Genomic DNA, 16,743 nt, shown 5'->3' with positions numbered 1-16,743 from the left:
TGAATACTTTTATATTGCAGCCTGTGTGCTAATGTTGACCTATAATTCATGCATGAGATTGTTTGCATTTTATCATCTGTCACACCATTGTGATATGATCAGATATTAAAGATGTGCTACACTACAACTTTAAATGTACGTTTCTCATTCAAACGCACAGGCTTTTATGATTTTCTTCTGACCTGTTCTCCCCAGCAGCGAGCCCCAGCTGTGGCCGGTGGGCATGGTTTTGGAGGGTAGCTCAGAGGCGTTGTGTCCCCCCCCATCTCTGGAGCTGCGCCCATCCTGCAACAAGAGCCAGCCCTCGCCTCCTTTGGGCTCAAGCTCACAACCCCACGATGGAGTCTTTCCTGAGGACAAGGAGCCTGTAAAGTATGGAGAGCTCGTCGTCTTGGGGTATGATATTAAAGTACTGTGTGCTCTGATGTACGTCTGATGTTAACTTCATGAATCTGCCTGATTATACAGGTGTGTTCATTCATGTTTGGAATTCTTAGGCTTCCTTAGCTCCAAGTCCCTAAAGTTGGACTTCCAGTTTAGAAAGTCCAACAAAAGCAGAGCATTGAACATGCTCTGTCTGTACACTGCGTACAGTGCACTGTGTTGCTAGCAACGCATGAATGGCTCAACCCTCTGCCAAGGAGCAAAACAAATTCTCTTTCTTTGCTTTTCCAGCTTTACTACTGAACAAATGTTTAAGCTGGGAATGATGTCACTCCCAGCTCTGACATTTGACCTTTGAGTGTCAAAAGTTCCACATTAAATGGAAACCATGTTTTAGCCATGAGATGCATTTGATAGACAGATGAAAATATTAGTAAATAAGATAATAATTCCCATCTTATTAATTTCTGTACTCTCTAGATGTGCTGTAAAGGTCTTGATGCACTATATATTTTCTTGATTAGAAACAGTAGGTCAGTGTAGGTCACATGCATGTATGGAGAAATGATGATTCAGGGAATAGGCTAATAACAGTCAAGCCCCAGATTTTCATTTGGCGTCGAGGTCAAGGATATCTTCCTGTCTGCTTCTGAGCCTCTTTCAGTGTGGGTTTGATTTTGAGATTGAAAGTCCAGTTATGACCAGTTGCACTTGCACATCTGGAATTTCACCAGGAAGCTTACTTACTTACTAAAGAGCATAAACTTGCCAACTTGTCTTCAAACTGATTTGACGACTAGTTTTCAACCACTCGAGGTTTTGCAGACATGTAACCAATAACCATGTAACATTAACTTGACCCATAATTTCTCTGTATTAAGTTCTTCTTTTTTAAGTGCTCTGCAGGCTTCATGAAGCTATTTCAAAGTTGTTATTTGAACACTGCTGCTTTTCAAATCATTTTGAGTCTTGTCTTTGTACTTTAGATTGGAAAGTTATTTCAAGCTAAATTAAAGTGTATTAGTGTATTACCAGTTTTACCTTGGTAGATGTGCATGCGTGTATCACTCCTATCAGCTGTGTGGGCTACATTTTGTGGGGGCGGGTCAGGCTCTTTGGAATTATCAAACAACCTGACGCAGCACTAATGTTTTTGTCACTTTTTACAGAAACTCAAAGTAATGCGAGTACTTCCAAGCTTTAAACACTGAGTGGTCGTACTCTGTCCTGCACTCCATGTTATCCATTGTTGATCTGCACATGTCTGTTGCTGCCACGGAGTCGCACGCTCGTACGTCACTGTCATGACACACTCTCACAAACAAAATCACAGTTTAGTAACACAGTGACGCAGCCTGCTTACAGGAAAGTACCGGTAATGTAATTACTTTTTTGGGAATATTATCCCTTATATAACGCAGGAATGACTTAAAAACATAAAGACCTGGATGCCATCTAATTTTCAGATTCTACATTCAGATCAAACTGAGGTTATTGGCCGTGACACTAATAATCGTAGAAATAGAAGGCTCTAACCAGATTCTTACTCTGGACTGCACTGCCTCGGCCTTCACTGTGAGGAGCGTCGGAGTCATTTTCGGCCAGGATATGTCCTTTAGTGCACATATCCTTACTGACCGAACACAATCAGTCAGGCTTGCAACCAGAGACCATCCGCCCTGCCACTCAGCACTGGCTCACCACAGGGATGTGTGCTGAGTCCACTCCTGTACACCATCTACACCACTGACTGCACCCCCCTATCCCTGCAACATCATCATCAAATTTGCAGACGACAGCAACACCAACGATGATGACACCGCCTACAGAGATGAGGTCCAGCGTCTGACAGAATGGTGTGACTACAATTACCTCACCCTCAATACCAGGAAAACCAAGGAAGTGGTCATGGACTTGTGCAAGACAAAAGCTGATCCCCCTCCCCTGTCCATAAAAGGTGAGTATGTGGAGAGGGCGTCCTGAGATGAGTTGGAACAGGCTGCAAACCTACTAGTGTTCTTCTATCAAGCCACAATCGAGAGTGTTGCCATCCCTGTGGTACGCTGGTTGCACAACAGCCGATAAGAAGAGACACCAGAGGGTCATCAGAACTGCAGCGAAGGTGATCGTCTGTCCACTCTCCCCCCTGGACTCCATTGTCAGCTCTAGATGTCTCTCTAGAGCCACGGCGATTATAACCACCACCTCTTCAACATCCTGCCCTCTGGCATCAGGAGCAAAACCAACAGACTAAAGAACAACTTGTCAGAACCATTAATGCAAATTAAGAGCATGAGCAGACCTCTGCCATACAGTCATTCTGTCGCTGCTATTGACTCTGTGCGATATTTTGGTCTTTCCTTTTTCTGTACAATATTCTGGCAGATGTGCAATTACCATCCTCATCCTTAATGACCACAGCCCTTAAACCCTTATTTACTTATTATATCATATATAATCCCCTTGTACACACACCCACAATGTTTCTGTAACTCATACACCGTGTATATAGTGTGCTTATAGTGTGCTCACGTGGTATCATGGGGTTATTTTAACAAACGAAGGACATTTTGCCTGATAATTATTTTCATCCTCCTGTAACTTTACTGTATAAAGAGCTAAAACCTCTTTCAGGAGTAGTTAGTCGTTATAAGAAGTGTTTGTGAACTAAAAATGAAGAATGTGGGATACTGTTTGTCCGTGATTAAAACTGTTGTGCAGGTGAAGCCAAAGGCAGGAATGCTTCATCATATTTTAGTCTTTGGCTTGGAAGGAAGTTGGTTTGGAAGCATATTTGGCGATGCTTCATCCTCTGCTTTGCGTTTGTGTGGGAGCCGCATCAAAAACCTGTCTGTTATGCTAGCAGTGTCCAAGCGTTCTTTTTTTTTTTTTTTTTTTATACCGTGCCCCCCCCCCCTGCAATGGCCCTGCGCCCCCCCTGGGAGGCACACCCCCCATTTTGGGAACCACTGGGCTAAAGTTGTGTCTCGTTACTCTTAAGTGTTCCTGGAGTCTCTGCGTCATCACATCCTTATCTTCTCCATCCACCCTGAGAGTAGGTGAAGTTGTTCCAGAAATATTTGTTGTTAAGCAGTGTGCCAACATGCTTTCAGCACACTGAAATCTTTGGCAATGACTGAGCATGAATTTGACTGAGCCTGGTGTTCGCAGGTCTTGCTTTAGCTCAAAATGAACCAGAATCTGTCATTTTAAACAGATATGGTAAAAAATGTCTGATAATGATGAAAAAAGTCCAGCATTCTTGCAAAGTGTCATATGTAAGCAGACACTAATGAAAAAACAAAAATAGGACTGACCCAATGCTCAGCAATGGATGAGTCTTTAAAGCATACTTTTACTCGTGTTGTGCTTTTGCGGGGAGTTTTTCCAGCTCCTCGTGATTTGTCAGCGCTCCTCACTCCGGATGTTCCTGCTACCTCTCTCTCCTCTCTGGCCCCAGCAGCTAGCTCCTCAGCGACTGTAGGACTGTGTACGCTTGCTGCATCTGCTCCACCCAGGTGTCATTGTGGATGATAACATCATTCACGGCAGCATGTGCAGCGTGTGGATGCAGCATGGTCCATGAGGCGCAGCAAAGTGGTGCTCTGACCAGGAGGAGTGACAAATTAGTGCAAATTACTGTATATAGAGTGGAGAAGACCTTTTTTTTCCCCTTGGACTGTGTAGACAAGGTAATCTACCAGTAGCATGGGGCATGGGGCAGGCATCTTCACTACAAGAACGATGGGGCTACACCAAGCTTTCTGTGACTCCTCTGTCACCCCCATCTCCAGCATAGCAGCCACTTCTTTCCGAATAATTTGCTTGTTAAGCACAGACAGTCTATAGGGACATGAACACACTGTCACACGTTTGAAAATGATGCTCTAAAAGCGTTGTGCAACCAGGCATTGGGAGAACACATCTCAGTGCAGAACCATCCACTCTCTGGTGTTGTGTGAGATGGTCATCACAATGGAGCAACGATAGAATAGATCGATTTGACACATAATGTGCTACAGAAATAAAATTGACATGATATTGACATTAGCACAATTTTGCTAAGCCAGCATCCAATATCAACATCAAAACAAGCAAAGCACTCTTGTCACTCAGTACACACAACATCATCATCAGACATTAAAGACTGGCTGACACAGAATTTTCTTACCCTAAACAAAAATAAGACTGAAGTTATTGTTTTTGGATCAGTTAACTCATACCCTCGGCCCTTTTACCTGTCATCATTCCCAGACTGTAAGAAATCCTGGAAATAGCTCTTTTAAATTAGAGAAGCAAGTTTTCAGAGTTGTGAAGACCAGTTTTTATCAGTTCCGTGAAGTTGCAAAGCCTTATTTTCCTCCTAAAGGCCTGCAAAAACGTATTCATGCCTTCAACACCTCTTGATTGGACTACTGTGGTTCTCTTAGTCCAAAATGCTGCTGTATGTCTTCTAACAGGTGTTAGAAGGTACGATCACATCACTCCAGTTTTATCAAATTTACACTGGCTCCCTGTCCATTATCGTGCTTATTTTAAGATGCTTTTACCTACTTTCAGTTTTATGTTTTAAATAAACACCCAGCTATTGAAGCAATAGCAACTAAACAGCACTGAGATCATCTACCCAAATGTTTTTAGTACAGCCGAGGTCTCGATTAAAGCATAGAGGAGATCGAGCCTTCTCAGTTGCAGCGCCTAGACTCGATACTCATAGTTCAGAGTCTATACAGTCTTTCAAATGCTATCTTGAAACTCTGAAGACTCTGAAATTTTTTTTACATTGGCTTTTAATTCGAGTTCATTTTGAGTGACACCAGGTCCTCTTTTTGTGTGTTTTTATGTTAAATATATTGTATTTGCTTCTTGCTTCTTTCTATTCGCATGTCTTATTTTCCTGTATTTCTTTTTTCTTTTGTTTTCTCTTGTTCATGAACTAACTTGTGAAGCACTTTGGTCAACTTTGTTGCTTTTAAATGTGCTACAGAAATAAAAATGGACGTTGATATTGACAGTAGCAGAGTTTTGCTAAACCAGACAGACTATCATTGGAAAATGTTGTTACTGCGTAGTGACAAAAATATTTATGTGACCCTGAAAGGGGATCCAGCTCGTGGTTACAGCAAGATGGTGATAGATTGTCTGAAAATGACAATCCTATGTACTGCAGGGGAAAGCTACACCAAGTCTGTACTGAAAACCCAAACGCCACCCAGCCATTGGCTCAGTTTTTTTGGATAATACCAGGGTGGAAATAAACTCTCAGGACATACCACAAGTCACTGATCACATTAACTTGGTGGACAAACACATGACGTTCACCAGGGAGGATCTGAAAATTAAAGGCTAGATTTCTTAGACTGTGAAATTCAGTAATGGGCATTTAAAAGTTATCATGTAACATAACCAACACATACAGATGAGTAAATAAGGTTTGACTCTTATCCAGTGAAATGAAAACCATCCTCACCCACAGATGCAGCAGCAAGAGCAGCAAAAGTACATGATATCAAAAAAGCATTGAGTGAATGTGAGGACGCTCCAGGTAATCCAGGAGAGAAGGATCACCGCTGCATAAACGAGAACCTTCAGTGGTCCCTTATATGTGAGCAGGCCCATTTTTTCAGAATGCCACCTCTCTGTGGCTTTCAAACCCCAAAACACTTTGCATTAAAAATAGGTCCACTCCCAAGGTCAGCTGCCCTGGGACAAACAGGTTGATGCAGTGCACTCTGTTAAGTTCCAGGAGGATTGCTGTAAATTACACATCAAGAAAACCAAACAACCTCTGATTGAATGGATGCACGATACAGAACAGCTACCATGTGAGGCTAGGATTATTTACACCTATAGGCCAGTAATAAGGGGTTCAAGGATTCAAGGAAGATTTATTGTCTTTCTCATTGCATGTTTCCATGAGGTGGAACAAAATTACCCATGGTCCCAGTTTTCCATAAAAACAACAGAATGACAAGTAATAAAACAGTACCAAATAGAATAATACAAATAAGTGAAGTGCAACAACCTGAGTAACAGTATGGAGTATAGATATAGAAGTGTTTCAGTTTTATTTCTATAGCACATTTAAAAGTCTCAGGTACATCAAAGTGCTTCACAGACGAGCCGCATTTGCGGGGTTACAGCAGTAAAGGAGCAGGAAATACAATTATCAGCAAGAGAAATACAGTTATAAAATGGTGACGTGACAACAAGCATGAACCGGGGAAACGTTAAAAACTAAGTTGTTTGGAAGGCAAGCTTGAACAGGTGGGTTTTTAAACGTGATTTAAAGGATTGGATCAATCGGCAAGCTGTTCCAGAGTTTTGAGTGTAGGTATAAATATTTTAGCAGCAAAGTATCAGCTGATTAAGGTACTACAGTAGCAGTTTCTTGTCCATTATGCACTGAGAAGTCTCAGAGCTTCTGGAATGAAGCTGTTTCTCAGTCTGGTGGTTTTGCGTTTGATGCTCAGCCTCCTGCCTGAGGGGACAAAGAGTGGGTGTGCTGGGTGAGTGGGGTCCTGCATGATACAGGTGGCCCTCTTCCTGCATCTGGAGGTGTATATTTCTGTGACGGTTAAGAGGCTGCCTCCGACAACTCTCTGTGCAGCCATCATTTCAAACTAATCCCTCTTTCAAAGATGAGGGTGATGTGCACATCCTGGAGAAGGAGGAATGCTGGCTTGAGCACAGAGTCAATGAGGTCATTTATGTGAAAAGGGAAAGACCGTCTCTGAACCAAAGAGGGGCCAGGGCTGCATCTTTCACCATCTTACGGTGCAGTGTGCAGCCCTTCCTCAACTCCCCTTGAATGGTATTCATGACCATTGTTCAATATCAGTTTGCATATCACCACAGTCTGACCACACACCTCACTGTCAGTCAGCAGTGCTAGCTTTGGTCATTATGCAAATGCACTGTTTATAAGTCTATGGAAACCTGCAGTCTGCTGAGACTGAAGAGTTCATTTGAGTGAAAAGTGATGAAACGTTTCTTCCACTGAAAATGCAACGCTCAGATGACAAGCATCAGTTTTCTAGGATTCTAATTCATGTTATTTTTCATTCAGATGGTAGATCTGCACATGAGCTGTTGCTTAACAAACAGAATTATAATTAAATGTTATTCAGCGGTTACACGGGATGGTTAGTGTAGGCTAAAACTAGTCATTTGCAGTATTTTAAAAGATTTTTGTTGACCTTTTTTTCTTTAATCTGACTGCTGAGTATACTGACTTGCCTCTTGAAAGACTCATCAATTTGAATTTAAGTTGCTCATGTTTTTTAAACACTTGCCAAGTACTGCTTTTGTACAAGTTTCTTACTGGCTACAATTTGGAAAGCAGCCACAATGGCTCCTGTAACAGCTGTTTATATATTGTAGAATATAGTTGGTGCAATTCACAAAGAGTAGTGAACTTCAGAGCCAGCAACATCAAAGGTCAGATAGCCTGTCGACAAAGAACACATCTCCAAGAGCTACCAACAGATATGTGACTGACATGAGTCGTTGTTTTACCACCTGCCAAATCCCACTTTAAGCCGTGCACCTACGTAGTACACTTGAATACATGGTGCATGAAATAGTTTCTTTCTGAAACAGATTTCTTCCTCATCCCAGGTTGCCAGTGTTGATTTCAAAAGTCCACTGACCAGCCCAGCACTGATGCAGTTTTCCATTGGGAGCACCTTTGACTTATATAGAATAAAAAAAAAAGAAAAACTTGCTACGATGTTTGTTTTTCTGCTAAGGAATTGTTTAAACTTAAGTCTTTATAGCCATTATAGTGAGGTACAATTGATTTTATTTTTCACAGGCACAACGGGTCACTGGCCAATGGGGACAAAGGTCGCAGAAGAAGTCGTCTGGCTCTTTACAAGAGACCCAAAGCCAACGGGGTCAAACCTGATGTTATCCACAATGTCTCAACTCCTTTGGTGTCAAAGGTAAGAAATCAGTTTGTTATACTATTAAGTAATTCATCATTGAATTGTCACTGATCTGAGCAAAAAATAAGTTACAATAAAAATATGTATATACTGCTCAAAACATTAACCTGATATTTTCAAACATCCACTCAGTTAAACTTCTGGGATATTGATCTAATCAGAGCAGAAGGGCTTATTGATCAGTTTCACCTTCTGCTGGTTAAATACACAAGGGATCATGAGGGAACGAGAAATGGGAGGGAAACACAGCTGGAGCTAATCAGACACGACGAGACAGAGGAGGCAAAAGAGAGGGAGAGGGGGCGAGAGAGGGCGAGAGAGGGAGAGGGGACGAGAGAGGGCAAGAGTGGGCGAGGGAGCACAAGAGAGGGAGCACAAGAGAGGCAGACGGGACGAGAGAGGACGAGAGAGGGCGAGGGAGCACAAGAGGGGGCGAGAGAGGGCGAGGGAGCACAAGAGAGAGAGAGGAGAGAGAGGGCAAGAGAGGGCGAGGGAGCACAAGAGAGAGAGAGGAGAGAGAGGGCAAGAGAGGGCGAGGGAGCACAAGAGAGGGAGAGGGGACGAGAGAGGGCGAGAGAGAGAGGGGACAAGAGAGGGCAAGGGAGCACAGGAGAGGGGGCGAGAGAGGGCGAGGGAGCACAGGAGAGGGGGCGAGAGAGGGCGAGGGAGCACAGGAGAGGGGGCGAGAGAGAGTGAGGGAGCACAACAGAGGGAGAGGGGGCGAGAGAGGGCGAGGGAGCACAACAGAGGGAGAGGGGGCGAGAGAGGGCGAGGGAGCACAGGAGAGGGGGCGAGAGAGGGCGAGGGAGCACAACAGAGGGAGAGGGGGCGAGAGAGGGCGAGGGAGCACAGGAGAGGGGGCGAGAGAGGGCGAGGGAGCACAGGAGAGGGGGCGAGAGAGAGTGAGGGAGCACAACAGAGGGAGAGGGGGCGAGAGAGGGCGAGGGAGCACAGGAGAGGGGGCGAGAGAGGGCGAGGGAGCACAGGAGAGGGGGCGAGAGAGGGCGAGGGAGCACAAGGGAGCGAGAGAGGTTGAGGGAAAGAAATGATGGAAACATGGACAAAGTTTCCAGACAGTGGAGGCATGGAATGAACACGAGAAGAACAAGGGGTCAGAAAGGGGACACGAGACACAAGGACACACACAGGCACATAAACAAACACACAGAGAGGGACACAGAGGACAAAGACACAACGGGAACCTAAACGGACGAGGAAGTCAAACAGAATCAAGTCAAAACTAATAAATCAACCTGAAATAATAAAACAAGAAAACTCAAAACACTGGGTCAGAACCATGACAACATGAACGGTTTTAAAGGTGGAGCCCACTGATATTTACCTTCCCCCTCAGTTTTTGACCAGTGTCCTGCATTTGAGGTGTTTATTAATGGGACCATTATGCCCAAACACCATATTAGGCATGCTTTTTTATTTGAAAAGCCCGAAGAACCGCCTCCCCTCCTTTTTTGTCTTGGGACGCAGGCAGGCTGAAATGGCTGTTTTTCCATCTTTGCATCAGCCAGCCTCCAAAGTGGTACCCCAAACACTGTAACTCCCTCCGTCCAACAGCGCACTTCTTTGGGTTGGCCGTGAGCCCTGCATGCGTCACGGACATCTAGGTAGGCAGCAGCAGCTCCAGTGTGTGGACGTAGCACCATGAGGTGCTGGAAAGTGGCTCAGAGCAAGCTGAACTGAAGAGTGAGGAATTGGCACGACCCATACCTCCAGTAGCCCTTGGTTAAATCCAGCATCATAAAACAAACAGCAGTGCCAAACCAGTCCAGGAGCTCATTGACCCGGGACATGGGATTGGCATCAAACTGTGAGACTTCGTTCACCTTGTGGTAGTCAACACAGAACCATATAGACCCATCTCTCTTTATTACAGGAACTATGGGGCTTCTATTACTCCCAGCTTCAGCATTTCAGCCAATTCCTTTTACACAGTTTGTGTCTTGTGCTCAGGTAACCTGTGGGGCTGTGAACACACCGTCACACCAGGCTGCACACCAGATTCATACAGCCGGGCAAAGTAGAGAACACATCTGTAAATCACTGTTGCAACACAGCAACATCCACTCTCTGGGCCACAGCTGTCAGTCTATGCGTTTTTCGCTTATACCCTAATTTTCACCAGAACCAAGGGATGTTTATGAATGTCCCCACACACACACCTAACCTCCACCCGCTCTGTGCCCAGCAGTGCGCCTGGGGGAACCAGGGTTTAGTGGACCAGGGTCTGCCTACAGCCCAAAGCCACCATAGCATGGAGTATACCTGCTTTGGAACTAGTGTTGGTCAAGTTACTTGAAAAAGTAATCAGTAACTAATTACTGATTATTTCCCCTAAAAAGTAATCCCGTTACTTTGCTGATTATTTATTTTCAAAAGCAATTAGTTACTTAGTGACTTTTTAAAAATATGAATAGGTAATAAAGCAATTCTACTTTTTCTGCATTATCAATCATATAAAATGTAATCAAATGAAAACATTTAAAACTTGTTTTATTAGTTTTAATCTTTTAACTTTATGCATCAAGCAAAAATTAAATTATATGCAACATTCTCTGACTGGAATAAATTTGTTTACCATTTAAACCCATTTCCTGCATAAATAAAATATGTTGTTGTGTTTACACTCACTCTTTCAAATAGATGCAGGTAAAACACAGCAGAAAATAAATAAAATCAAAGACTCAGCGGTCCTGTTGCTCTATTTTCACCTGTTTAGCAGGAGTGGGGCAGGCGGAGGTTTGCCCTGGTGCAGGTGTGCCGCGGCGGTCATGTCGGTGGAGGGATCCGGGAGTTTCTCTGTGAATTTCACATTCCCGTGGCAGCACACTTGGTGCTTGCTCGAAAGTTTCTGTATTTTTTTCTGTAAAAAGAAGTTTTCTTCCCACGCAGTAAACAGCAGACACTAATGTTTTTGTCACTTTTTACGGAATCAAACTCAAAGTAACGTCAGTGCTTCCACGCTTTAAACGCTGCACGCTCATACTCTCTCCTGCACTCGTTACATTATCCATTTTTGAGCTGCACACAGCTGTTGCCACGAACGTCACACTCGCTTACGTCACTGTCATGAGACACTCTCGCAAACAAAATCAAGGTTTAGTAACGCAGTAACATCGTGTGCTAACGGGAAAGTAACAGTAATCTAATTACCTTTTTTGCAATAGTAATCCCTTACTTTACTCGTTATTTGAAAAAAGTAATCAGATTACAGCAACGCGTTGCTTGTAACGCAATACTGCCCATCTCTTCTTGGAACCTTACCGGCGACCCGGAACAGCGACGAAGTTTTCCTTGTCATAAGAGTTTGGTGGGCTCCACACCAGCTGTACATGGTATAAAGATATTAATAGTAGGACAGCAAGAATTAATAACAGACAAGAGGAGTATATACAAAACAGGAAGAAGGTGCACAACAGAGGACAGGACCACATTACAGGACAATTGCAAAGTGTTTGAAAGTAGCTCAGTGGACTGAACATCGAGTCCATGTGTGAACGGCCTGAGTTATGAGGGTTAGTCAGACAGTGGCTCTGATTTTTGGGTGGGTGGGCAGGGGTGGGGTGTGGGGGGAGTGTTTGTTTACCGTCCGGATGCACAAGGGGAAGAAGCTGATTTCTGGAGGTGCGGAACCTGATTGACCTGAGGCACCATCCCAACTAAGCCCTGTAGTTGGGAGACTAGCATGGTGGCATGGTTTCATAATGAATTTCCTCAATTGAACCTCAGATGGCTCTCCTGTTGTGTGCCTCACACGTGCATCCTCTGAGGTTTAAGTGTTGTAGCTAGTGCTAAAATAGTGCTAAATTAATCTTGTGTGTAACTATTGTGTGTGTTAGCAGACTTGTGAGAAATCTGTGGTGTATATGGATATATAGACATGGAGTCAGGACTGTTTCCTGTGGGGCATCTGTACTGAAACGTGAGGGTAACAAATATGCCAAAGTAAATAAATCAGCTAGGGGGCAAATACTTTTCACAGCACTGTATCAGTCCAGGTGCCAAAAGAGTTGAATCGGTCTGTGCAGTAAGCTCGCAGACACAGACCCAGCCAGGCCACAGCAAAGCTCAATAGTATAGAGAGCTTTGTGAAACAGTTGGGGATAGCCCCTTCCTGTCCCAACACGACTGTACACTAATTTGCAAAGCCAGGTCCATAAAGACATGGATGACAAGTTCCAGCCAGTATCTCTTAAACTCATGCACTAACTCAGGCTCTTCCCCACCTCAGAGGTGACATTCCATGTCCTTACTGGGGATTGATCTGCACAGGACTCTGCTCCTGGGTGCCACCCAGCACAGATTCCACCCATCACTGTGGCGCCTCCTGCGGGTGGTGGGCTTGCAGGACGATGGGCCTATGTCCCTTTAGGTGCGGCCACCAGATGCTCACCCTCGGGCATCCTCCCCAGGCCTGGCTCTAGGGCGGGGCTCCAGTCAACCTATCCCAGGCAGTGTTCCCTAGATCGTGCACTCATAGAGGTCTTCTGAATCGATCTTTGTCTGGTCCCTCAACCAGGACCAATTTGCCATGGGAGACCCTACCAGGGGGCAAAAGCAGACAACATAGCCCCTGGGATCCCTGGGACACACAAGCCCCTCCACCACGATAAGATAGCGATTTGCGGAGGGGTACTGTTAAGACATTTATGTAATATAATTTTAAATAAAGTTATTCTAGTATTCATTCCTTGTCAGGATTCAGACACTTTCTGCCAGGTACTGCAATTTCCAATAAATTCTGCATTGTTTATTACCAGCATTCAGGTTGGGAGGTCATATGACTGTAACCCATGTGAAATACAGGGCTACTAAACCCCTTGTAATTATTTTGAGTTATTGTTTAGTATTGTTATACAGTGGCGCTCTGAAACTATGTATGATGACCTTACATGTTGTGCAAAGGAAGCGCCGTCTGTGTCTTCCTGGTGAGCTCTTTCTAAGGAAACTGGACTCAAACTCTGAGCACAAAGAAACCAACATCTGTCAAGTTATTTGTGTTGGAAAATTTCATTTCATTTTCAAAAACCTCCTTCTCGACCCACCTAAATGTCTGGGTCTCTGTTGAAGCTGATATTGCACAGGTCTTGAGTAGAGGCGCTGCGTGATGATGATCATGCTTCGATTGCACAATCCTAAGAATATAGAAATAGATATAGAAAAGGACATAGATACAGCAAGATTACATCTCCCTCCCTTTTTTACAAAAAACTAGTCTCACTTAGTAGAGAATGAGTTTCTTAAATTGGGCAAAAGCTGGTTTTCAAATTGTTTTGCATTTTGAAATATGCGGGGTTTTTTGGTTATGTGTCTTGAGATTTAAAAGTGATTATTTTTACGTTTGGATTGCTTCTGTAAATGGTAGCTTAATGCATTAAGAACTAGCGAGCAATAATAGCAAACGTTGGCAAGATTTAATGTAACAATTATTGAGCAACACTAATGAGATCAATACAGTAACCTGGAGACCCCCAAATGGGAGTTATGTAACGTATGCACCACCTTGAAATTACATATTATCCGAGAAGTTGAAGCTCTTTTCTTTTCCCTCCTGCTTCAGTGAGGTGAGGTTTGGGGCCATTTCCCTGCTTTTCAAGTTTTCTCAACCAGTGCAATTCTTCTTTGATGGTCATCTGGGCACAGGTCTTCATTAAAGCACAGATGCTCCAGGTTTGGGAGCCCTATAGGCATAGGTCCTGGCATCTTTGATACATGATAATTCAAGTATCTTGCTTTCCATTTTTTTAGCTCAATGTTATTGACTCTCTTGATAGTTTCATATTTTTTTTCACTTCTTTACTTTCATAGTGGATTAATTCCACTGACTCTTTCACGCGATTAATAGCTTACAGGTCATTGGCTCTTTCATTAAAAATATACAATTATTTATATACAATTAAAGTTTTTCATGTTCGGTCTTGTACAAACAGCAAACTACTACTTTAGGCCAAAAAGACCTCATTAGACTTGGACTCCTCATTAGCGAAGAGAAAGAAAAAAACTGTTTCTAGTTTTAACCTCATCACTCTGCCAAAGCCTTAAAACTTCAGCTGCCATGGCTACGGGCTATTTATTTAACAGTCTTTAATAACCTTACTAACCTGAGCTAACGGAGTCGTATTTCTCATCTGTGCAAGTAAAACTAAGAGGGAAGCTTTGAATGCTCAACTCTGTGATCAAAACCAAATAAGTTGCAAAAGCAAAATTTATATGTAATGGTTAATATTTAAATCTGCCTTTAGAACATGGTTAATGGCTGCATTAATAATGTAAAAAAAAACACACCGTGCTGTCACATTGACAGTAAGACATTGAGGATAGATGCTGTCTGTGTTGTTGTTAATATTATGATTAGTATTTACAAAAAACACCTATATAAATCCAAGTGCTGTTGTTGTCTTTAAAAATAGAAAATGCTCTCCAAGTAGATTTTCTGGAGGTCAGTGATATGATGTGGTTGATGTATAATCTGATTTCCTTTGGCAGGCACTCAGCAACAAAAGCCAGCACAGCATCTCCTACACACTGTCACGGAGCCACTCTGTAATTGTGGAATACACCCATGACACCAACACAGATATGTTTCAGGTCAGTGTCTATACACACACACACACACACACACACACACACACACACACACACACACACACACACACACACACACACACACACACACACACGTGTGTGGTTGCCAATTCAACATTTTAGTTTTGTTTCCTGTTGTGGAAAAAGACACTGGACAGTAAAAAATCGTGTAAAATATTGTAACAACGTACCACAAACAGAAGACAGAGCCGTACCACTGGACACTGGTCGGGGTGAAATCTGTTAGCTGTTGAACACCTACCCTCAGATAGTCTTAGCTCGAGGAAGAATATGAAAAGGAAAATAGTAACTGTAAAAACATAAGCTGAAATTTGATGATATTTATTTAAACTTGGACCTTTCATACCGAGTAACAGTATGACAAATCAAAGGATAATCGAGGTTTAATAATGGCTACAAGCCTTTATTCAAGCTTATTTATGTCTCTCAGGATGAAAAGGTTTAAAGATGACAACATTCTCCGATGTTCTTTGTCACTGATTGACCTAAATATCACATATTTACAAAATTAAACTAATATTTTTTGTTTTTCTGCTTCAGACTTTAAAGCAGTTGTTGTAGATCAACATAAAGCTGTAAAACCAGCAGCAGTTGTTTTCCAGTCTGCAGTCAGACCTGTGTGCCCTCAGCAGCTTGCAGTTGTTTTCCAGCCACCTTCTCGTATGAAGAAGACCCAAACAAAGCCAGGGCTCCACTGTTCTCTATTTAAGGGTCAGATCCATGAGTGGAGTCCCTGCTCCGTCTGGATGATACACAAAAAAAAGTCTGCATGTTTGACCTTTTGTCTACAGCCTGGTTCCAGTAACTATTAAAATACTGTTCCTGTCACACATTGTTCTTTTTATAATTAAAACATGCACAAGCCAGGCTCGAAAGCATTTTGTTCGTTGACTCTCACTTTGTTGAAAATCAAAATGCAGCACCACATAGTAAACACAGAGGCGTGTCCGTTGTACATGGACTTGATTGGTTCTCGTGTGGTGCTTTTCTACTCAGAGCGGTCAAAGTGAAATCACTAATCACAAGTGTTGTACTACTTTATGTATTTGGTCAAATGTTACTGAAAACTGGCTTCTGCCATTCAAAACGTATGGACCCATTCTTATTGGTTAATCCAGGTCTCACCATTTTTCAGAATAATCATCTTTGTGCTGGTGTTACACTTTCCACATCTGCCTGGCAACTAAGTAAATCAATTCAGTCTTGCTATTATTGTAGGGCCAGGTTGTTGGCCTGTTCTTCCTTTACACAGTGAGGTCTATAAAGTTTTACTAAAATCACACAGCTGACAGAAACTGAAGAAAGAAAAAATCAGCTGGAACATATGATTATCTTCTAGGATTCTTCACCCGACTGATGCTTGTATGCAAATAATTGCACATATTTCTAAAACATGCACAATAAGACTGCACTGGAGTGTTTGTGCTCAGCATGTCTTTGTATGGTCTCAGTGGGCCCTCTCTCTCTCGGTTCTCTCAGATTGGCCGGTCCACAGAAAGCATGATTGATTTTGTGGTGACGGACACAGCCGGCAGCAGTGGTCAAGTTGGGGGTGCGGTGGGGGAGGGCGGAGGCCAATCAGTTCAGAGCACCATCTCACGATACGCCTGCCGCATCATGTGTGAGCGCAGCGCTCCCTACACCGCTCGCATCTACGCCGCTGGCTTTGACTCTTCCAAGAACATCTTCCTGGGGGTGAGTGTTCCCTCCCACGTGGGTGACAGGCATCGCTTGGTACGCGCCACTGGTAACCATAGCAACCACGGTAGTTTGACAGAAGGGATGTGGT

General features: G+C 43.4%; 1 protein-coding gene across 15 annotated transcripts in view; it reads left to right on the top strand.

Annotated features, from left to right (window-relative positions):
- peli3 (pellino E3 ubiquitin protein ligase family member 3) overlaps positions 1-16,743 on the top strand; it is a 43,032-nt gene that overhangs the window by 16,965 nt on the left and 9,324 nt on the right. For 10 of the 15 annotated variants that reach the window (XM_082526049.1, XM_082526055.1, XM_082526057.1 and 7 more), the window contains 4 exons: positions 196-396; positions 8,201-8,330; positions 14,835-14,936; positions 16,434-16,649. In XM_082526049.1, the coding sequence (XP_082382175.1) occupies positions 196-396; positions 8,201-8,330; positions 14,835-14,936; positions 16,434-16,649 (649 nt within the window). The remainder of the gene's footprint in view (positions 1-195; positions 397-8,200; positions 8,331-14,834; positions 14,937-16,433; positions 16,650-16,743) is intronic. The other 5 variants (XM_082526056.1, XM_082526051.1, XM_082526052.1 and 2 more) reach the window with 1 other exon arrangement.

This window comes from Aulonocara stuartgranti (assembly GCF_965226115.1).
Source record: "Aulonocara stuartgranti genome assembly, chromosome: 3".
Taxonomy (NCBI): Eukaryota; Metazoa; Chordata; class Actinopteri; order Cichliformes; family Cichlidae; genus Aulonocara; species Aulonocara stuartgranti.
This window is presented reverse-complemented; position numbering and strand designations above follow the sequence as displayed.